Consider the following 20,565-nt stretch of genomic DNA (forward strand, 5'->3'; position numbering starts at 1 on the left):
GGAACAATAACATCCCACTACTCGGCAGCTCGGTTGAACGCCCAAACGGACGGTCTGCAGCGGCGATTTTGCAAAGCGTGAATGATCTGAAACACAAACATTACACGCGTTAGTGTGTAATAACGGTTGCTAAAGTTCATGTAATACTTTGTATGGCATATAGTAAATACTGACTGTGACCCTGAACACACCATTGCGTGACTTGCGTCAGGAGATGTCCCCGTTGTTTGTGTGACGGAGGCATCATGTAAACAAACCCAAACTAAAATACTTCTAATACGTCCCTGAAACAAACCGAGCCCTCAGGAGGACAATAAAAGGTTGTATATATTATATGTGGTGCATGTTACATTTCCACTGTTTAGAAACTAAGGCCCGCTCCATTTTTCCTTTTCAGTTTTTGCAGCGCTTCTGCTTCTTCTCCTCCGGGAAAACACGGCCGCGTTGCATTGTTGGATACGGGAGTAAAATGTAGTCTGCATCGTATGTACACTCAAATTAGCAGTGCATTATGGGTATTATATAGTGAATGAAATTTACCGCAGAGAATTGGAACAACCCTACAGAATGGTGAACACACTATATAGGGAACTATATCCGTGATAGGGAACGGTTTCACACACAGCTACTGAATCAGCTTTTCAGACGCCATCTCCTGATTTGACGTTCGCTTGTACGATGTACGGTTGCTCTGAAAAGTAAAAAAATATCAAAATGCTTACTACGAATGTGAAAATACGCAGAAAATCAAACCCGATCCAAATTTTTTATGACGGACAATAGTTTTGGACGCAGCATCCAAGCGTGATTGACATAAGGTGAGGTCGTATTTATTTTTGAATGTCCGAATATTTGGGACTCAGTGTGCAAGGACCTTTACTGTGAACAGTTTGATAGAATGATAGAGTTTAAGATGTCTCTTACTGTGAAAGGCACGTCGAGGCTGTTCTTCGAGAGTAGTCGAGGTTGATACCAAGGTCTTCGCTCAAAGTCATCACCATGACGACCGCCAACATGGTGTTTACATTAGGGACAGTAAGATTCCAAATAGCAGGACAGAACTGCAGACAGACAGACATGTAGTTATCACAGTCTGCACCTAAACCTGCAGGTTCAGGACTCATTGACCCGGTTGGGTTCTGTTAAAGACTGAAGGAGGAACAAACCAGGTTGTTGAACATATACTGGAACACTCCTGTGAGTTGAACAGCGTTCAGCAGCAACCTGAAACACAACGAGAAGATCTGATCAATAAATCAATCAATCAATGAAATATGGTTTATCATTCATGTTCTTCAGAAATAAAGACTCAGTTGATTGGTTGTTTTACCCCGTTATTCCGGTTAATTCCACATGGACACTCTCAGCTTGGGTCTTACAGTAGTCATCTCCAGGCGGTATCTCGAGACTCAGATGTCCTTGTTTTTGGATCAGTTTCACTCCGATGGTGACGCCAACACGTTCTCCTGTTATGACAGCCGGTCCTCTGAAAACACATCAAACATAACACAGCCTGGATTCAACTTCAAAAACTCGGCACCCCGTCTCTTTAACCTCGATGGCCCTCAACACCTTCAGTCAGTTTATTGAACTAATCAAGTGGGGGGGTTTAGATCTCCACTTTTGAGTCATAACCCCCCCTGTAAATCACTTTGTAAAAAGGATGGGGGAATATATAACTTAATGATCATTAATTATAAAGCAATTTGAACTTGTAAGATTATGGAGCCCCCCTGGGGTCAGCTGAGAAAAAAAAACTAAACCGTGCGCACGGAATAAAATCCATGCCCTCAAAAAATATTCCCCAAAATTATATTATGCTTATTTTTTTTAAAGGTAAGTGCTGTAGTACAACCAGCAGGAGACAAGTTATAACTGAGGTAAGTTTGGAGACACTACCTTATTTAATCATTCAATTAATAAATATTGTTGTTGTATCTCTTTTGGGTGTTGTAGTTTGTAGACGGTCCCTAAGCCCTCATCTTACTGCCGTCTATCCGCCGGCTGCTCGTAGAGACAAGTGCTATTTCTCCAGGTTGGAGGACGGCTCCTTTTGATGAAAATGAGGGAACGGATTGTTATTCTGTACGCATGTTTTTTTTAATTTATATATGTATAAGATGATGTTGGAGTTCCTTACACATGGAATATAAACTGTGGTTTCTGCAAGAAGTTCCTCTCAAACCACCAATGATTGATATCTCTTTGAAACGCTGCAGTGAAGCTCAAACTGAAGACCTGAACCTGGCTGGAACGTGACATTGACCTTATCTTGCTCCACGTCCAGATGAGTCAATGTCAACCTGCGGAGGAGAAAAAAACAATATATAAATATTCAATCATTAAAAACAAAGAAACATATAAAAAGGGAATACATAAAATAAAGCCAGTAATAATAATAATAAAAATAATAATAATAATATGGTAATTTTACCTTCTAATGTTGCATGTTAACCCATACTTTGACAGCTGGAAATCCTGAAAAGGTTTGTTAACCAGCTCCCTCAAATACTTCAGACCGTAATCTTTCACTGCAAAAACACAACACAAATACTAGTTCAGTGAAAACACAGAACATGTCTCTAGATATGAAACTAAATGTTGCTCATCTTCTCTATCATCTTTCCTATGCTGCTGCAATTTCTTCATCTTCATTTTAGATTTGTTCTCCTTTTTGTTTAAATTAATTCAAGCATATAATGTGGTGAAACATTTAAAGCTCTAAAGCAGCGGTGTCAAACTCAACTTCTCTACGGGCCGGACATGTTTAGTTTATTAACATGTCTGTGTTATTATCAGTGTGTGCTTCTCAACGCAGATCTTACAGAACTCTGGCACTCTGTCGGTGATTCTCACTTTGAGTCCGGTGGGACCGTCGGCAGTGATGGAGGAACACAGGGAGAGCAGGAAGAAGAGGGAAAACACACAGGAAGTCATCCTGACACACTAACCTGAAACACAGAAGAGACATGTTCAACATTAAAGGGTTTCTATGACACACACACACACACACACACACACACACACACACACTTAAATACATGACAACAACTCCTGAAAAAAGATGAGTTGTTCTCCTTCAACAGAGCACAACACATCACCATGGGCCCAGATCACACTGAACTGATCCACATCCTTCATCTCTTTATAATAATTAAAGCCATGATTCTGGCTTTCACCATCCGTGTAAACAGCAGATTCACATTAATATCAACAGATTCATCCACCTTCCTCTTTCTGCTCACATACACAGCCATCTGTGATTGGCCCAAGATGAAGTTTGACAGCTGACATTTATGTTTATCAAACCTACTGTACCTGAACCCCAGGATGAACATTTGTTTGGAGAAAACCTCCTCTACCTTACTAAATAGTTTCTCCAGCAACAAGAACAACAGCGACAGGTGCACACACTCAGAATAACAATGGAACACAGTTTCTTTTTCATCACAATAAGGGACATTTGTTGCTAACACCAGGACTAATTGTTAGGGGGGCTGCTGCTGCTGCTAGGTAGATCTCTGTCTCTGCTCTCCCCCTCCCCTTTGTCTGTCCTTAATTGCAGGAGTGAAGTCTGGTGTTCGGGAGTCAGGGTTCCAGCTGCAGCTCATCTACACTAATCATCCCTGCTTCAAATACCCGGTCAACCGACCACTCTTCGTCAGATCATAGTCAAGACGACCATGTTAGTCTTGCTGCTGGCTTTGCCTGTTTGTATCTAGCGCTTGTGTTTTTGCTCGCCCTGATTTGTTCTGTTTTTGCCACATGTCTTGGAACCTGACTCCTGCTGCCACATTACTCCTGCCATCCACCATTCCTGCTCTCCACACTGGATCTCAGGACATGGACACTTGGACATTACGGTACCACTCCCGCTCTGTACCCTGGATCTGAAATCCATTGGATTTGGACTTTGCTTTTTCCCGGTTGCATTCCTGAACTTATAATAAAATATTTATATATATATATATATATTAGGGCTGTCAGCGTCAATGCGTTAATCGCAATGCGATTAAGGGCCGACGCAATGCGATACTTTTTTTTTTTTTTAATCGCAGTAATTGCATGCCGGCATTTATTAATTTATTTTACACTAAACTCGGCTTTGCGTCGTGCCTAACAGGCTACTATTTTGACCCTTTGCAGCACCATTACTTATCATCAAGCTGCCACTTCCTTGTAACACATCCTGCTGCTGCAGGCATGATGGAGAAACACAGCAGCAGTAACTCTGATTGGAGCTTTTTATTTTCCAAAACTCCCGGACGGCTCGTAGACAAGTCTAAACCATATGCACGTTGTGTAAAGCCGAATTAAAATATAACCGAAGCACGTCAAGCTTGAGCTACCAGCTACGGAGTTAAGCATAGTAGTAGCCTACAGTTAATGTGATGCTACCCGCTAGTATAGCGTGCGACTTGCCGACCTGTGGATGAAACCAAATCCCCAAAAAGTGACTACAGCTCTTACAAAACAGGTGGCAACTAACTGCAGACCTGTCAGCATCGTAGAGGACTCAGGTCTTAAAGACGTACTACGGTTGGCATGTTCTGACCTGTCTCATTGCCGTCGAGATGGACAGTAGCTTTCACGGATACACAGCCTGTATGACACGAAGAAAGCAGCCCAACTGGAACTGCTGCAAAGTGTAAACGCTGTCTCATTAACCGGTGATCACTGGACATCATTGAGTAATCAACATTATTTAGGAGTTACTAAACACTATATTGACTCTGGTAAGGATAGGGATTTTATTGTTTTTTAGTTAGGTACTTGGAGGAATTGTGCAATAATGACAGATTCACACATTTTTCTTTTGTTTAGTCAATAAATTATTAGATTAGGGTGGCACCAAGACCTGGGTTTTGGGTGCAGCTGTCGCTGTGGACCTACTACACCCTGCTATGCTCTGCGATTCCCTGCAGTGTCCGGCTGCGTTCTGCCGTGTCCACCCATGCTGCGCTGTCCCACATTACACCCCGTAATACCCTGCTGTGCCCTACTATGACATGAACTACTACGACTACCGTTGTAGTCATTGTTCCATTATCTTTATTGTGACTATTTTTGCCACTGTTCATCACCCCCCCCAACCGGCATCGTCAGACACCGCCTACCAAGAGTCTGGGCCTGTCTGAGGTTTCTTCCCGAAAGGGAGTTTTTCCTCGCCACTGTCACATAGCTACCACTAATGCTTGCTCTTGAGGGAATTATTGTAATTGTTGGGGCTTTGTCTTACTCTATCTGTAAAGTGTCTCGATAACTCTTGTTATGATTTGATACTATAAATAAAACTGAATTGAAATTAAATAATTACAAATCTTCAAGTGAAGTTCATGAAGTAACTTTCTTTGCATTCATTTGATGCAAAATCCACTGGTAAAAATTGCTTTCGATTGTTAATATGTACTTAAAAACTGCTCTGAAATGCAAAATAATAGAATTTTAATTGTGATAAAATATGCGATTAACTATAGAGATTCAGCGATTAAAAATTTGTCGTTTGACAGCTCTATATATATATATATAAATAAAATAATAAACCTGTTAAACTTTCATTTGACTCTGCGTTGTTGTCTGCACTTGGGTTCAACTTTAGTTTTACACATAACAGTATGATCTGACCAAAACAACGTTGTGACCACACCTGATATTAATCAGATTCGGACTGCCCTAGCCAATCAAGGCATGTTACTCAGTCAACATGATTCTCTGTTTAAAGCCATTTCTGATAACAGTCAGATGTTGCTCCACCAGGTGCAACTACTCACCAATCAAGTGTCTGCCCTCTCCACCCAAGTTAATGCTGCACCCCCTGTTCAAGAAATACAAGTCGCTCCTCCCCCTTTTCTGCCTGTTATTTCCGCTCCACCCTTTCATATCAGAGCGCCTTTTGTTCCAGAGCGTTATAATGGTGATTATGGGTGCCTGTGGGGATTTTTTTGATACAATGTTCATTAGTGTTTGAGCAACAGCCCATCTCCCATGCCACTAATAGATCCCGCATTGCTTACCTCATCAACTCGACTATCAGTTCCGCCCGTTTGTGGGCATCAGCTGTCTGGGAGAGTCAATCAGCCGTGTACAACTCTTACGCTGCCTTCACCTCAGAGATGAGAAATGTGCTCGACCACCATGTACGAGGCAAAGAAGCTACTCAATGTTTGTTTTCTCTTCGGCAGGGATCTCGCAGAGATGGCAGTAGAGTTTCGGACCTTGGCAGCAGTGAGCGGTTGGAATGACGAGGCATTGCAAGGAATGTTCATAAATGCTTTATTTACAGACTCTGAAAGATGAACTGGTGTGACATGAGGAATCTGACACATTGGATAAACTGATATCAATCGCTATCAGATTGGATAACCGGCTTCGGGAGCGCCGCCGTGAGAAGAGTGTCAGTACAAAATCACCTGTCTGTCGTCAAGCAACTCTTCCCCGCCGCTTCACGACGGAGATGGCCGAGACTTCCCCAGTGACCACGTGGAACATGGAACCCGAAGCCATGGAGGTGGGATGTGCACGATTGTCCTCTAAGGAGCGTGCACGCTGTATGCAGGCTCGAGCTTGCCTGTATTGTGGTGAGGCTGGACATTTTGTCTCCTCCTGTCCTGTTCGCTTGGGAAAAGGACTGGCTCATCATTGATGGGAGAAGCTTTGGTGAGCCGAGCAGCTAGTTCTTCTCCTTCTCCTCGCATTCTGCTTCAGGCATCCCTTAAGTACCAGCCCTGGAGTTTTTCTGTTGGTGCGCTCATTGACTCTGGGGCTGACGAGAGATTTTTGGACCAGGATCTAACAATTGAGCATTGAGACTGTCCCTCTTGACTGCCCGCTGCAGGCTAAAGATCTGAATGGACAATTAATGACTTGTTACTCATCAGACTGTCCCTGTTTGTCTCTGTGTGTCTGGAAATCATCAGGAGAGGATTAGATTGCATATCATTGACTACCCTCAGACACCCTTGGTTCTTGGTATTCCCTGGTTAATTAAACACAATCCACACATTGACTGGGTTACGGGTAAAATTGTTTCCTGGTGCATGTTTTGCCACACTGTCTGTATTCTGCTCAAACCCCTGCCAGTACAGAACCTCAAACCCCACTGAAGTCCGTGGATCTCTCTGCTCTTCCTGAAGTATATCATGACCTGCCATCTGTCTTCTGCAAGCACAGAGCTACGGCTCTTCTCCTCACCGGCCATACGACTGCGCCATTGACCTCCAGCCTGGAGCCCCTCATCCCAACAGTCGCCTGTACAAACTCTCCCGCCCGGAGACACAGGCTATGGAGAATTACATTCGGGACTCTCTGGCAGCTGGTATCATCCGTCCATCTTCATCACCGGTAGGGACAGGATTCTTTTTTGTTGGCAAAAAGGATAAAACCCCTCAGACCCTGTATTGATTATCGTGGCCTAAACAACATCACTATCAAAAACAAGTACTCGCTGCCATTAATCAGTTCTGCTTTTCCCCCTCTACACAGCGCCTCAATCCTCACTAAACTGGACCTAAGAAACGGAAATCTGTAAAAGTGACGAATGGAAGACCACCTTTAACACACCCTTGGGCTATTTCGAGTATCTGGTGTTGCCCTTTGGGTTATCTAACGCCCCTGCAGTGTTCCAGGCACTGATGAATGATGTCCTTCGTGACATGCTCAATCGTTTTGTTTTTGTATATCTGGATGACCTCTTGATATACTCAATGGTCTCTCGAGGATCATGAACTACATGAGCTACAGACAGATTATATTTATTATATTTGTGATGATTCTAACTGATCTCACACCCAGAACAGCTGCCAAAGCAGTAGCATTGTTTAGTTTTGGTCCTGCGATATCCACCACATTCCCCAGCGTGAGCACCCGTGCGAGATAGCAGAACCAGCCCAGCAGGGGTAATTCAACCGGTCTCCGTACACCACCGGTTCCTGTAGCAGCCAGTGTAGGGAGTCACCCTGCACCCGTCTCTCCTTCCACACTGTAAACACGCCACGATAGAAAGGAGGCAAAGCCTGGACACTCAGCTTCCTTACATCCATCAGGAACAGATAATCTTTTAATCCAAAACCCTTAGTTTTTCGGCACCCAATGGGCCAGATGTCTCCAGACCAAGTCTTTAGGGCCAAACAGCAGTCTCTGAGGAACTGCAGGCGGAAAGCAGCGCCCCTGCTGGCCAAATGAACAAGTCCTTGTCCACTTTCTTGTTTGGGAAGAAACAGAACAGACTGGGGAATCCAAAGCAGCTTATCCCAACAAAAAAGAAAAACTAAAACAGATTGAATCTTTGGAAGTAAATTAGAAGGGGTTCCACACAAGACAGTTTATGCCACAGAGAAGAGGACAGCAGATTGTTAATGACAAGCGTCCTCCCTCTATAGGACATGCTCAGTAAGAGCCACTTCCATTTTTTTAAAAGGCCTTCTATTTTTTCCAGAGTGTTATCCCAGTTTTTTTGCATCACACACTCCTCACACAAAAACACACCCAAACACTTTACCCCTCCTTTCTTCCAGGTGAGCCCTCCTGGGAAAGCTAGAGTGTTCTGCAACTTATCTCCCACCACCACAGCTTCACTTTTAGCCCAGTTAACTTTAGCAGAAGAAATATGATTAAAGATACTTACATTCTCTACCAAACTATCGATATCTGTTTGCTTTTTCAAAACCACCATGACATTGTCTGCATAAGATGATATGTTAACTGCTGAAGCACACCCAGGAAAACTCACACCTAAAAGTTCCTTCCTGAATTTATTGAGCAGAGGCTCAATAGTGAGGGAATAAAGCATCCCTGACAAAGAGCAGCCCTGTCGTACCCCACAATTACTGGTGTTCAACCCGGTCAAAAGCCTTTTCCTGGTCTATGGAAATAAGACCAGTATCCATACCCAGTGAGCTAGAAACGTCCAACACATGCCGAACTAGAGCGATATTATCACTCATTAACCTGCCGGGGCTCACAGTAAGTCTGGTCGACATGAACCACTTCATCCATTACCTCCCAAAGCCGAGAAGCGAGAGCTTTGGATAGGTTCTTATAGTCCCCACACAGCAGAGAAACAGGTCTCCTGAGCCCAGTTTTTCACACATTACATGTGACATGCTTCATATATGCTTCAAATATGAAGAAATGTATATATCATAAGTAAACCTTTATTTTATGATAATTCACTTTAAAAAAAAATGCTGATTTTATTTGGTTCGAAAAATCACAACTGAATCCACTCTTGTGATGGGATCAGGATAATCCTGTTTTTTTGGACCAAATAGATCCCAAACCAAGTTCCAAGTTTAGAAAAACCGAAAGGGCAGGTTTGATCCAGATCAAATGTAAGATCGGATTACATGATCTGATCTTGTTCAGAATCCCTCTTTTGCTTTTGAAAAAAACATTTCCAAGATTTGATCCAATCCATGATCCTAAATTTAAACCTACTACTTTTGAAAAACTGGCCCAGTTTTTTAAATCCTGCAGATCTCCTTTCTTTGGCAGCAGTGTAATGAATGCCCTTCTACAGCACAGCAGCAGATGTCCTCTGCTCAAGCTGTCCTGAAACACCTCCAGCAGATCTTCACCAATCACGGGCCAGAAGGTCTTGTAGAAATTCACAGGCAGCCCGTCGATGCCTGGTGCCTTACCGTTCCCCGGACTCATCCGAGCAACATGCAATTCATTTAAGGACAGTTAGCAGCACCCACCTGAGGAAGCCCAGCATAGAAAGACGTAGCTGACTCTGCATCTTCCACATACTCCTCTTTGAACAGGTCTTTGTAGAACGAGGTGGCATATCTCCTGATCTCAGGGGTTCCCGTGATTGTAACTCCATTTTCAGAGAGTAGCGAATGAATGATCTTTCTTTGACCATTCTTACGCTCCAGACCAAAGAAAAACTGTGAGGGGGCATCTATCTGGAAAGCATTCATGAAGCAGCAGCGGACCAGAGCCCCCTGTGCTGTGATGCCCAACAGGTTGGCTAAAGCAGCCTTTTTAACTTTAAGAGCTTCAACATGCCCTTGATTTCCTGTGGAATCCACCAAATCCTGTAGTTCCACTATTTCAATCTCTAGGTCTTGAAGAGACCTGGTGATGTGCTTGGTGACATTGCGAGTATATTGCTGACAAAAAAGTTTCACCTGAACCTTTCCAATATCCCACCACTGCTGATGGTGGAAACGATGGGAAACTGGACTTATTACTCCGGTGTATACCCCACAGACACTCAAACACCTCTTTTAAAAGAGTTATAATTTAAAAGTCAAGTATTAAAGTGCCAATATGCACTGTGCAATTTTACATTTTAAATATACGGAGCACTGGACAAGACAATGGTCCGTAAAACCAACAGGAGTAATTACACACTTTTTAAACACACCAAAATGGTGCTTAAAAGCGATCCAGCCTGGCCAAAGTTTGTGACCATATTATCTCTGGAATGACTCCAGGTGTACTGCCTGGCGTTCATGTGAAAACCTCTCCACACATCCTCCAGCTCACAGCTCTCCATCAGACGCCTGAGTCTGGCCCAGGAAGCAGGATGAGGCTCCAGGTGATTACGATCTACACTGGGATTCTCCGTGCAGTTAAAATCATCTCCCCAAAAACAAAAAATCATCAGTACAGTCCTGAATGACATCACACAAAAGGTTTAAAAATGTCATTCGTTCAATGGCTGAAACTGGAGAATACACATTTATAAAAATAAGTTGAACATTTTCAAGCACAACCTTAATTTTTACAATGTGGGCACACATGATTTCCTCCACACTAAAGGAGCAGGGACGAAAGCCCTTAGAGAAGAGCACCCCGACCCCCGCACTGTTAGAGGCTTTATGGCTGAGAATCACCTCCCCAGGCCACTGCTTCCTCCACTCACTCTCATTCTCCACATCACTGGGAGTCTCCTGCACAAAGATAACATCCAGATGTTTTAACTCCATCAGTTTAAACAGAGAAGCTCTTTTAACATCACTTCTTACTCCATTAATGTTTAAAGATCCAATATCTGCCATTAAAAAGAAAAGAGCAAGAACAAAAACACACACCAGTATGTGGAGAAACATATTAAACCCAGTCATCGTCTTCAATGAGTTGAGCTCTGACTTTAGTGACCAGTTTCTTGAGGCGGTAAACCTCTTGGATAGTGAACCCTTCTGTATCTTTCCTCAGCCAGGCCACAGACCTGATAAACCCTCTCAGATCAGGGAAGAACTGCTCAGTCTTCACCGCCTTGATCCCTTTAGTGTCCTGCAGGAACTTCTTCATCTTATCCAGAGGATACAGAGTTAACTCCTCTACTTGGGATGATGTCCACTCACATTCCTCCTCATCATCATCATCATCATCATCATCATCATCACACAGATCCTCCAGCAGCTTTTCAGCTTTTGCATCATTCTGCTCTTTGTTAGAACTGTTTTTCTTTTGCTGGATCTTGTAGTTACATCCATCTCTTCAGACGTATTTACAGCCACATCATGATCCACATTTGTATCATTCTGACTGCAGCTTGTCTTATTTGCACTGCCTTTGGTTTTCCCTGTCTATTATTTTCTGCTTTCTCATTAGTCTGGGCATTTCCTTCGTTAACAGTTTTATTTCCACACACACATGTTGTAAAACATTTTTCTCCTTTTCCTGCTTGTTTACCTCTGTTACCTGTGGCCCGGCCAACCGCCGCAAGCAAGAACGAGCTAAATGACCCTCCTCCCCGCAAGTAATAAAAAAACTGTACATTTTAGCGACAGTAAAACAATAATAATTTCACAGTATTATAATGTTAAATCTATGGGTTTTTTCCAGTTTTTTGCAGGGAAATTCTTTACTGTTAGTTAAAGAGAGCAGAGAGTGCAAAACAATTAATTATCTTTAAATGTTATGGTTATTCACAGTTACAGGTCATGGTCTTTTATGTAAATTTACAGTCTAGTCTCTATTTTTGTGTTAAATACAGGAAAGATCTATGTTATGACAGTTTGTTTTTTACAGAAAGCAGAGAGTTCAGACCTGGAGAGAGGCTCGGAGAGGTGGACGCTGACCGAGGGACGTCTGTGATTGGTCGGCTGGCTGGATGGTCCAGAAGCGTCAGCCTGCTGTGATTGGTCGGCTGGCTGGATGGCCCAGAAGCGCCTGCCTGCTGTGATTGGTCGGCTGGCTGGATGGCCCAGAAGCCGTCTGCCTGCTGTGATTGGTCGGCTGGCTGGATGGTCCAGAAGCGTCAGCCTGCTGTGATTGGTCGGCTGGCTGGATGGTTGCTGGATGTGATGGAGGTCTCTGACGACAGTCTGCAGGTTGTTGAGTCTTGGAGGAAGCCCCTGATCTCTGAGCCCAACAGGACAGAAGCAGTCCTTTTTAAAGGAAGCTGATTGGCCACACCTTCTGACAGGTGGAGCTGCAGACGCAGAGGTTTGACATGTTGGGACAACTCTCTGATACACCGCTGATAAACAACTCAGCACTTCTTAGGAAACACTTGTGCAAGACAGATCATATATGGGTTGAGACATAAGGTTAGTGTGAGGACAGGGCGGTTCCCCTTCTCTATTCTTCCCCTTCGGCCTGTACTCTTCTTTGCAGAAATCTCCTAAACTTATTAATAATGTTGGTATTTTTACAGTTCATGAACAGCTGTCTCTCAACTGCACACCTGTGACTGTTTTAAAAAGACTTTTTTTGGGGGGTTTTGGCCTTTATGTTTAAACAGAATATGCACACAGAATTTTTCGTTTTTCGTTTTTTCGGTTGTAACACATTGTCACTCCTATCGCGTCAAAAAGCAACGCTAGGTCAGGTGCCTTTGGCGTTTGTTATTGACGCAAAAAGTCTCCTTTGCTGTCATATTTAGACGCGCTTGTTCAGGGACAGTACGGGACAGTTAGGTTTAGGAATAGATGGTGGGTGGGTGTTGTGTTCTGTCTTTGTCCGTTTGCTGCATTCTACCACTAGGCGGCACTGTTGTAAAGCAGGTATGAGTTGAGGGCGAGGGCAGGTGGGTAGTTATTCTAACTACTTGTGCAATCCTGACTTAATTGAGAGACTGCGCGTCTCGTTGAGAGTTGTTTGTCGATTTTGTTGAACTAGCAACAACTGTACCGTGACTGTAATCATCATGGGTAAAAGTACGGATGGAGATAATGATAGTATGCCATGGCAGGATGTAAATAATAAGAGGAAGGGTAGGTGCGATAGTTCTGGAAGTTCAAACTGTGATGTGGAGTGGGCAACGTGTCCAAAAAAGTGAAGTCTGCAATGATAAATGTGAGAAAGGAGGATGAACACACTGAATGGAAGGTGATGATAACGGTCAAAAAAGAGCGGGGGCATTTTCACCCGCTGAAACTAATGAAAGCAATTGAGAAAGAAATGGGTAAGATCAAGTTTGCCAAATATTTCAGTAATAGGAGGCTGTGGTCTTTGCTACAGACCGCCAGCAAAGAGAGCAGACACACTTAATGATGAAAGGATCAGTGCTCATATCCCAGGGAATGCAGCAAAGCTTAGAGGTGTTATTTCTGATGTACCTTTGGCAATACAATGGAGATAATTCAGGAAGTGAAAGGAGGGCAGGTGGTGAAAGCCACGAGACTGCAATCACAAAGAAGGGGTGAAAACTGATAGCCTTTCAGTAGTCCTTGAGTTTGAAAAGGTTATGCCAAAGAGAGTAAGACTGGGATATCTGAGTTATGATGTAAGTATTTATCCCAGCGCCGTTTAGATGTTTCAAGTATCAAAGAATGGGACACAATACTGGACACTGTGTAAGGAAAACAAGGATCTGCTAGATGTGGAGGTGACCATGAATATGGTAAATGTGGTCAGGGTACGAAAGTAAAATGCTGCAATTGTGTAGGTGAACATAGCGCTGCTTTTGGAGGATGCCCTGTTCAAAGGCAAGCTAGAGAGGTACAGAAATATAAATTGACTAATCAGGTTTCTTATGCTGATGCAGCAAGAAAAGTGAAGGAAAGTGAACTGTGCAGACTCGGTGCTTCACAAGTAGTAACTAGAGCAAAAGAGTCGGTGAATAGCCGAATGTCTGAGGTTTTATCTCCACCGTCAAGTCAGAGGGAATTAGAAATAAATCCATGGATGAAGAAGATTAATGAAGATACTGATACACTGATTGTGGGTAAAACCAACTTTGTTAATTTCATCTGTAAGACTGTAAGTGTAAGTGGTCAATTTTTATAATCCGTGCAAGAACTTGTCAATGCAAACTTTCCATGAGATCTCGGACAGTGTTGATAGAAGAGAAATTTGGTGTGGAGACTTTAATGCTCACAATTCTCTGTGGGTAAGTGACCATACAGACACTAATGGAGAAGTAGTTGAAGAACTACTCGAGGAGAGATCACTTACTTGCCTTAATGATGGAAGAGGTACCACGGTTAATGTTACAAGAAATTCAATTTCCTGTATAGATCTTACTTTAGTCTCTGTAAATATGAGTGATCTATGTGAATGTAATGTGAGGAATGATACCAATATAGGGAGTGATCACTTTCCAATATTGTGTTCCATTAACTTTGATATGTGTGTTCAGGAGGGTTATGTAATAGAGAGATGCTTTTTCCTAAAGCTAACTGGGAAAAATTCAGAGAACTTTGTATTGAGTATGCTGAACGCATATCGATGGAGGGTGAGGTAAATAGCTGCGCAGTAGCAGTGACTTCCATGATTATTAGTGCTTCAACATCCTGCATCCCTAAGAGCACAGTGAATGGGGAAAAGAAAGTAGTTCCCTGGTGGAACAATGAGTGTAAATATGCTATAAAAGACAGAAATTGTGTATTCAGAATTCTAAGAAAACATTTGAGTCAAGATACTCTGACTATCAAAGAAAGAGAGCTATGGCACGGAAAATAATTAAGTCATCTAAGAAAAATGCATAGAGGCAATTCTGCTCCTCCATTTGTAGAGAGGTTAAATTGGGTGACATTTGGGCAGTGATCAAAAAGATGAGTGGGAAAAGAAAATCTGCTAAAATCCCAGTATTGATTGATGGAGAATACCTGGGAATTACAAATAAGGAGAAAGCTGTACTATTAGGTAAGAAGTTTGCAAGTGTACATAGTGGGAGTCAGACGAAATACATAAATGACGGAAAAAGGATATTTTAAGATCAAATAGTGATGTTACAAAGAAAAAAGATAATGATGGGTCGTCGCTTGACATGGACTTCTCATTACATGAGTTAAAAATGGTCCTGGAGGGAAGTGGATATACTGCTCCTGGACAAGAACAACTATGCTACGCTATGTTTAGACAATTAGACAGATGAAGTCTTGGAAATTATACTGAAACTGTTTAATAAGATATGGAGAGAAGGTGTACTGCCTGATAGTTGGAAAAGTGCTTTGATACTACCTTTTGGTAAACCTGGTAAAGACATGACTAATGCAGGAAACTACAGGCCTATAGCCTTGACATCGCACATGTGTAAATCGATGGAAAAGATAATTGTCTGTAGATTGACACGTTATTTAGAGCAAAGGGGACTGTTGAACAAATATCAAAGTGGATGCCGTAAAGGAAGATCTACGGTGGACGCTTTAGTTAAAGTTAGCAATGAGGCAGAAAAGGTGGTTAGTATGAAAGAGGTCATGGCTATAGTGTATTTTGATATTGAGAAAGCTTATGATTCAATGTAGAGAGAAGGATTGTTGATAAATGGGTATTGGCGGAAGGCTATATAACTGGGTTTTGGACTTCCTGTTGAACCGAACATTCCGTGTTAAAGTTGGAGATGCTGTGTCGGATGATTTTCGTATTGTAAATGGTGTTCCTCAAGGTAGCGCTATAAGCCCTATTCTGTTTATCATGATAAACGATATTTATGTAAGTGTTGGTAGATATTGAGATATTGGATCGTCACTTTATGCAGATGATGGGGCTATATGGAAAAGAGGGAAAAACGTTAGACGTGCTTAATAGAATACAGAGTGCTATATTAGAAGTTGAAAGATGGTCATATGATTGGGGATTTAAGATGTCAGTTGCAAAGCTATGCTATATGTTCTTTACCAGAAAGAGAAGGATTAATAATGCCCATCTTACATTGTATGGACAAAATATGGTAAGAGTGAAGGAGTTCAAGTATCTTGGATTGTGGCTTGATGAAAAATGTGTATGGAGGAATCATGTTAAACAGTTTGAAACCAAATGCAAAAAGGTACTGAATCTCATAAGGTCCATTTCTGGTTATCAATGGGGAGCAGATAAACACTCACTGCTAGATCTTTATAGGGCCTTAATACGACCGTGTATTGATTATGGATGCATGGTTTATGGAGCAGCAGCCAAGAGTATTTTAGAAAAACTAGACAGAATACAGTTCAGAGCTTTGCGACTCAGTATAGGTGCAATGAAACCGACCCCTACTAATGCACTGCTGGTGGAAGCTGATGAATTGCCACTATATTTAAGACGGTCTAAGTTGTCATTGGCATATTGGGTCAAGTTAAAAGGATCTGGAGAGGAACAACCTACAACAAAGGTTCTGTGTAACTGTTGGGAATATGAACAACAACTGAAAGGTAAAGGATGTGGTTGGACTATTAATGCAGTAGCAGAAGAATATGGATTAAATAGAATAGACTATGGACCAGCTATTGTATGGGGTAACGTTCCTCCGTGGATATTTCCGGTGCCCATTGTGGACTTGTAGCTACTAGAGAAGAAGAAAGAATGGAGTGAAAGTAATGTGGATAATATTGGATATTTGGTTCAAGATTATGTGAGGAGAAACTATTATAACTATATGCTAATCTTTACAGATGGATCAAAAGATTCAGAGAGTGAACATGTAGGTTTGGGAGTGTACAGACCTGAGTTCATGTACTTATATGTAAAAGACTTGATGATACATGATCTGTATATACAGCAGAAATGGTTGCTATTATTTTAGGGTTACAGTGGATAGAGGAGGTGAGGCCAGAGAGTGTTGTCATTTGTTTGGACTCTACTGCAGCCCTGCATAGTTTGAATTCCAAATAAACGGTGAGAGATGATTTATTGATAGAAATGTGTACAATTCTGTTGAGAATACAAAGAGCTGTAGTTGATGTGCGATTTGTTTGGATCCCTGCTCATGTTGGTGTTGAGGGGAATGAGACAGCAGATGGGATTGCAAAGACAGCGTTGACATTAAAGGATGGTGAAATACTGAATGTTCCCTTTGCTAAAGGAGAGGCCAAGTCATTGATTAGAACAGCAGTGAGTGATGTATGGCAGAAGAAGTGGGACACAGACACTAAAGGGAGATACTATTACAACATACATAAATCTATTAAGGTGAAGTGTTTTTTTCAAGATTAAGGTTTGGACATACTGGCTTAAAATCAACGCTTTGTTTAATGGCAAAATGTATGTCTGATAAGTGTGAGGTCTGTAATGTTCCTGAAAATGTCAAGCATGTCCTCCTGAAGTGTAGTAAATATGATTCAGAGAGGAACATCTTACGTGACAAGATATATGAATTATGACAGGGATGGAATTTAACAGGGATTTTAGGGATGGGTAGGGACTCAAGGGAGTGCTGCAAAGCTCTAGTTAGTTTTCTTAAGTCTACAGGATTAGATCATAACATATAGTTTGTTTACATTTTTTTTTAAATTATTATTATCAAACTGTAACCTGAAGTACTTAAGCCTTGATATTACACACTCCGGTACAGTAGGTGGCGGTATGCACCTAAACAAGTTGGTTGCGACCTGCCATTAAACGCAGAAAAGAAAGGAAAAAAAAAAAAAGAGAGGGAGAGAAGAAGATGGCGACTACTGAATGTACCTTGCTTTGCTATCATGCTTGCTATTAAGAACTGTTGTAATAATATAATGCTTTCTGTTGAAGTAAACGGCACTTGAACATTGAACATTCCGGCGTTCTTCTATTCACCAGCCTACACTACATTTTGGCGACGAGTGAACATACGTCTTTTTGCATGTTTTTTGCTGATTCATCATGGCTAAAGTGCCTCCACCTCCGATGTTTTTGCCTTGCCCGGGAGAGCCGCCGATGTCTTTCGACATATGGATGCAGATTTTCAACAACTACATGCTGGTGATTAATGCAACAGGGAATGCTTGGGTCAAGGGACAATGGACTTTCTACTCATTGCCAGATACAGGTGACACTTTTACCTCTGCTGTCACTGCCTTAGAGAAACATTTTACACCCAAAGTTAACGTCATGCCTTCAGAAAGCGGACACAAGCACCTAAGGAGACTATTACACAGTATGTGGCTGTATTACACAACCTTGCTTCAAAATGTGAATTTGATGATAAAACAGATGAAATGTTCCGTTACCAGCTAATTGAACAACGCAAGCATTAGGGAAATGCTTCTGTTTGAACCAGATTTGACACTGGATAAAGCAGTTACAATTGCAACTCAAGTGGAATCTGCTGTTCAGCAAGCTAAAACAATTGTAGCAAGTGACAGTGTTCCAGTGCAAGCTGTACAGCCCCGTCCATATAAGAAATACAAACGTCAAACCCGCCCAAATAAGCCTGCCAATGCTACTGCTACGTCCTCTCGTAGCTGTTTCAGATGTGGTTCTGACAAACATGTAGCTAATTTCCCCCAGGGCCCTGCAGCCAAGGCAACTTGTAAATCTGGTCATAAAGTTGGACATTTTGCACGTGTTTGCCGCTCACTCAAAACCAGTGACGTACATGAGATAGAGCTGCCTAAACTGACTGTGCTGTACTTGAGAGACCCTTGCCATGCACCAGATACACTTTTGTGCAAAATAAACATCAGTACACCTGCTTCCCTTGCCAATGAGCTTGAACTAGTTAGTGTTACACTGCTCCCACCTACTAGTCGACTGGTGACCTACAAAAGGAAAAAAATGCCGGTGCTTGGATGCATACACATCACAGTGAGTAGAGGAGTTTCGACCTCCTCAGCCATGTTCTTTGTGGTGAAGAAGGGCACCCTTCTCCTAGGACGATGCCTTAAACATATGCATTCAAGGCAATACTGGGACGATGCCTTAAACATCTGCATTCAAGGCAATACTGTCTCACCTCCGTCCACTGCTCCTCCTGGTCCTGTGATGACTACTGACTCTACAACTGCATCCTGCATCCCTGCTGCTCCTGACATCAGCTGTGCACAGAACTTTGTGCATAAGGTGAAAATCGACCATACTGTCAAACCTGTACGTCAGAAACTACGACGCCTGCCTTTTGCTGTAAGGGCTTCTGTCTCAGCAGAACTGGACCACTTGCTGAAAGCTGGCGTCATTGAGAAGATTGATGCATCACCCTAGGTTTCACCTACCGTAGTCACAGGACGGAAAACTGGTGGAATAAGAATGTGCACAGACTTCCGTGAACCTAACAAAGCTGTAATTACAGACTGCTACCCCCTGCCTCATGTGGATGAACTGTTTGCAAACCTACATGGTGTGAAGGTATTCTCTACAATTGATCTGGCTAAGGAATATTACCAGCTGCCTCTCCATGAAGGTAGCCGAGACCTCACAGCATTCATCACACATGAGGGTCTTTTCAGATCCTGTAGGGTTCCCTATGGCCTTGCATCTGCCCCTTCAGCCTTCCAGAAAATGACGGCTGACATCCTCAAAGGCCTCCCAGGTGTCCAGAATTATTTGGATGTCCTCATTGTCTACGGCAACACTACGTAATACTCTCTACATACTACTCTCTACCGTTGTCTCTCTAATGTGTGTGTGTTTGTGTGTATCTGTGTGTGTGTGTGTGTGTGTGTGTGTGTGTGTGTGTGTGTGACTCTGTGTGTGTGTGTGTGTGTGTGACTCTGTGTGTGTGTGTGTGTGTGTGTGTGTGTGTGTGCGTGTATTAGTCTCTGTGTGTGTCTCTGGGTGTGTGTATGTGTGTGTGTGCGTCTGGGTGTATGTCTCTCTGTGTGTATGTGTGCGTGTATTAGTCTCTGTGTGTGTGTGTGTGTGTGTGTGTGTGTTTTTGTGTGTGTGTGTCTCTGGGTGTATGTGTGTGCATGTATTTGTGTGTGTGTGTGTGTGTGTGTGTGTGTGTGTGTGCATGTGTGTGTCTCTGTGTGTGTGTGTCTCTGTGTGTATGTGTCTCTGTGTGTATGTGTGTGTATTTGTCTCTGTGTGGGTGTATGTGTGTGTATGTTTCTCTGTGTGGGAAATTATTACAAAATCTGAACGTGAAATCAATGAGAAATGGAGCTCAGCGTGAATTCTTTCAGGAAGACTTCAATAACGTTTTCACATCATACTTAGTTGTCAGCTGTTTCTAGGCATTCACTTTCAGTAACCAATCAGATTCAGCTAGGCATTCACTTTGCAGTTAAACCAATCAGTTTGGCTTTTGTTTCACAAGCCAATCACAGCATGACATCCCTGTTTTAAATCTGGTCTCTCCTCTGCGGTTGTCAGTTGTCATTTCAGGACTAGAGTGTGATTGGAAAGTTCACTTCACTTTTGTTCACGACCGTGTCTCGTGGCGCTAGCAGCTGATGTCTATCTCAGAAGAAAAACTCTTTTCTAGCACTCGTTCCCGTCAAGCAGCTGTTTTTGCTGCTCAGGAGGATCAACCGGGCTACAAACGGTAGC

At 42.6% G+C, this 20,565-nt stretch overlaps 1 protein-coding gene and 1 long non-coding RNA gene across 2 annotated transcripts; both read right to left on the reverse strand.

Annotated features, from left to right (window-relative positions):
- Positions 1-957: 957 nt before the first annotated feature.
- Positions 958-1,578, reverse strand: LOC144513395 (uncharacterized). Its single transcript, XR_013501118.1, has 3 exons — positions 1,331-1,578; positions 1,167-1,224; positions 958-1,061 (listed from the first exon to the last, which is right to left on the reverse strand). It is a non-coding gene; the product is annotated as an uncharacterized LOC144513395 (long non-coding RNA).
- A 601-nt stretch (positions 1,579-2,179) lies between these two features.
- LOC144513388 (uncharacterized) lies at positions 2,180-19,109 on the reverse strand. The gene is made up of 5 exons (XM_078244457.1): positions 19,031-19,109; positions 12,004-12,436; positions 2,826-2,938; positions 2,435-2,531; positions 2,180-2,303 (listed from the first exon to the last, which is right to left on the reverse strand). Exons 1-5 carry the CDS (start codon positions 19,107-19,109, stop codon positions 2,180-2,182), a joined length of 846 nt encoding a protein of 281 aa, XP_078100583.1.
- Between the last annotated feature and the right edge of the window lie 1,456 nt (positions 19,110-20,565).

This window comes from Sander vitreus, unplaced genomic scaffold, assembly GCF_031162955.1.
Source record: "Sander vitreus isolate 19-12246 unplaced genomic scaffold, sanVit1 ctg242_0, whole genome shotgun sequence".
Lineage (NCBI taxonomy): Eukaryota > Metazoa > Chordata > Actinopteri > Perciformes > Percidae > Sander > Sander vitreus.

Excerpts from the sequence above, each read along its gene's own strand:
- LOC144513388 (XM_078244457.1), bottom strand. The coding sequence starts at position 19,109 with ATGTCAGGAGCAGCAGGGATGCAGGATGCAGTTGTAGAGTCAGTAGTC. Across the intron at positions 12,437-19,030 it reads AGGAGGAGCAGTGGACGGAG|CGGTGTATCAGAGAGTTGTC; the intron begins GTGAGACAGTAT and ends GTTGTTTATCAG. Across the intron at positions 2,304-2,434 it reads TTAACATGCAACATTAGAAG|GTTGACATTGACTCATCTGG; the intron begins GTAAAATTACCA and ends TCTCCTCCGCAG.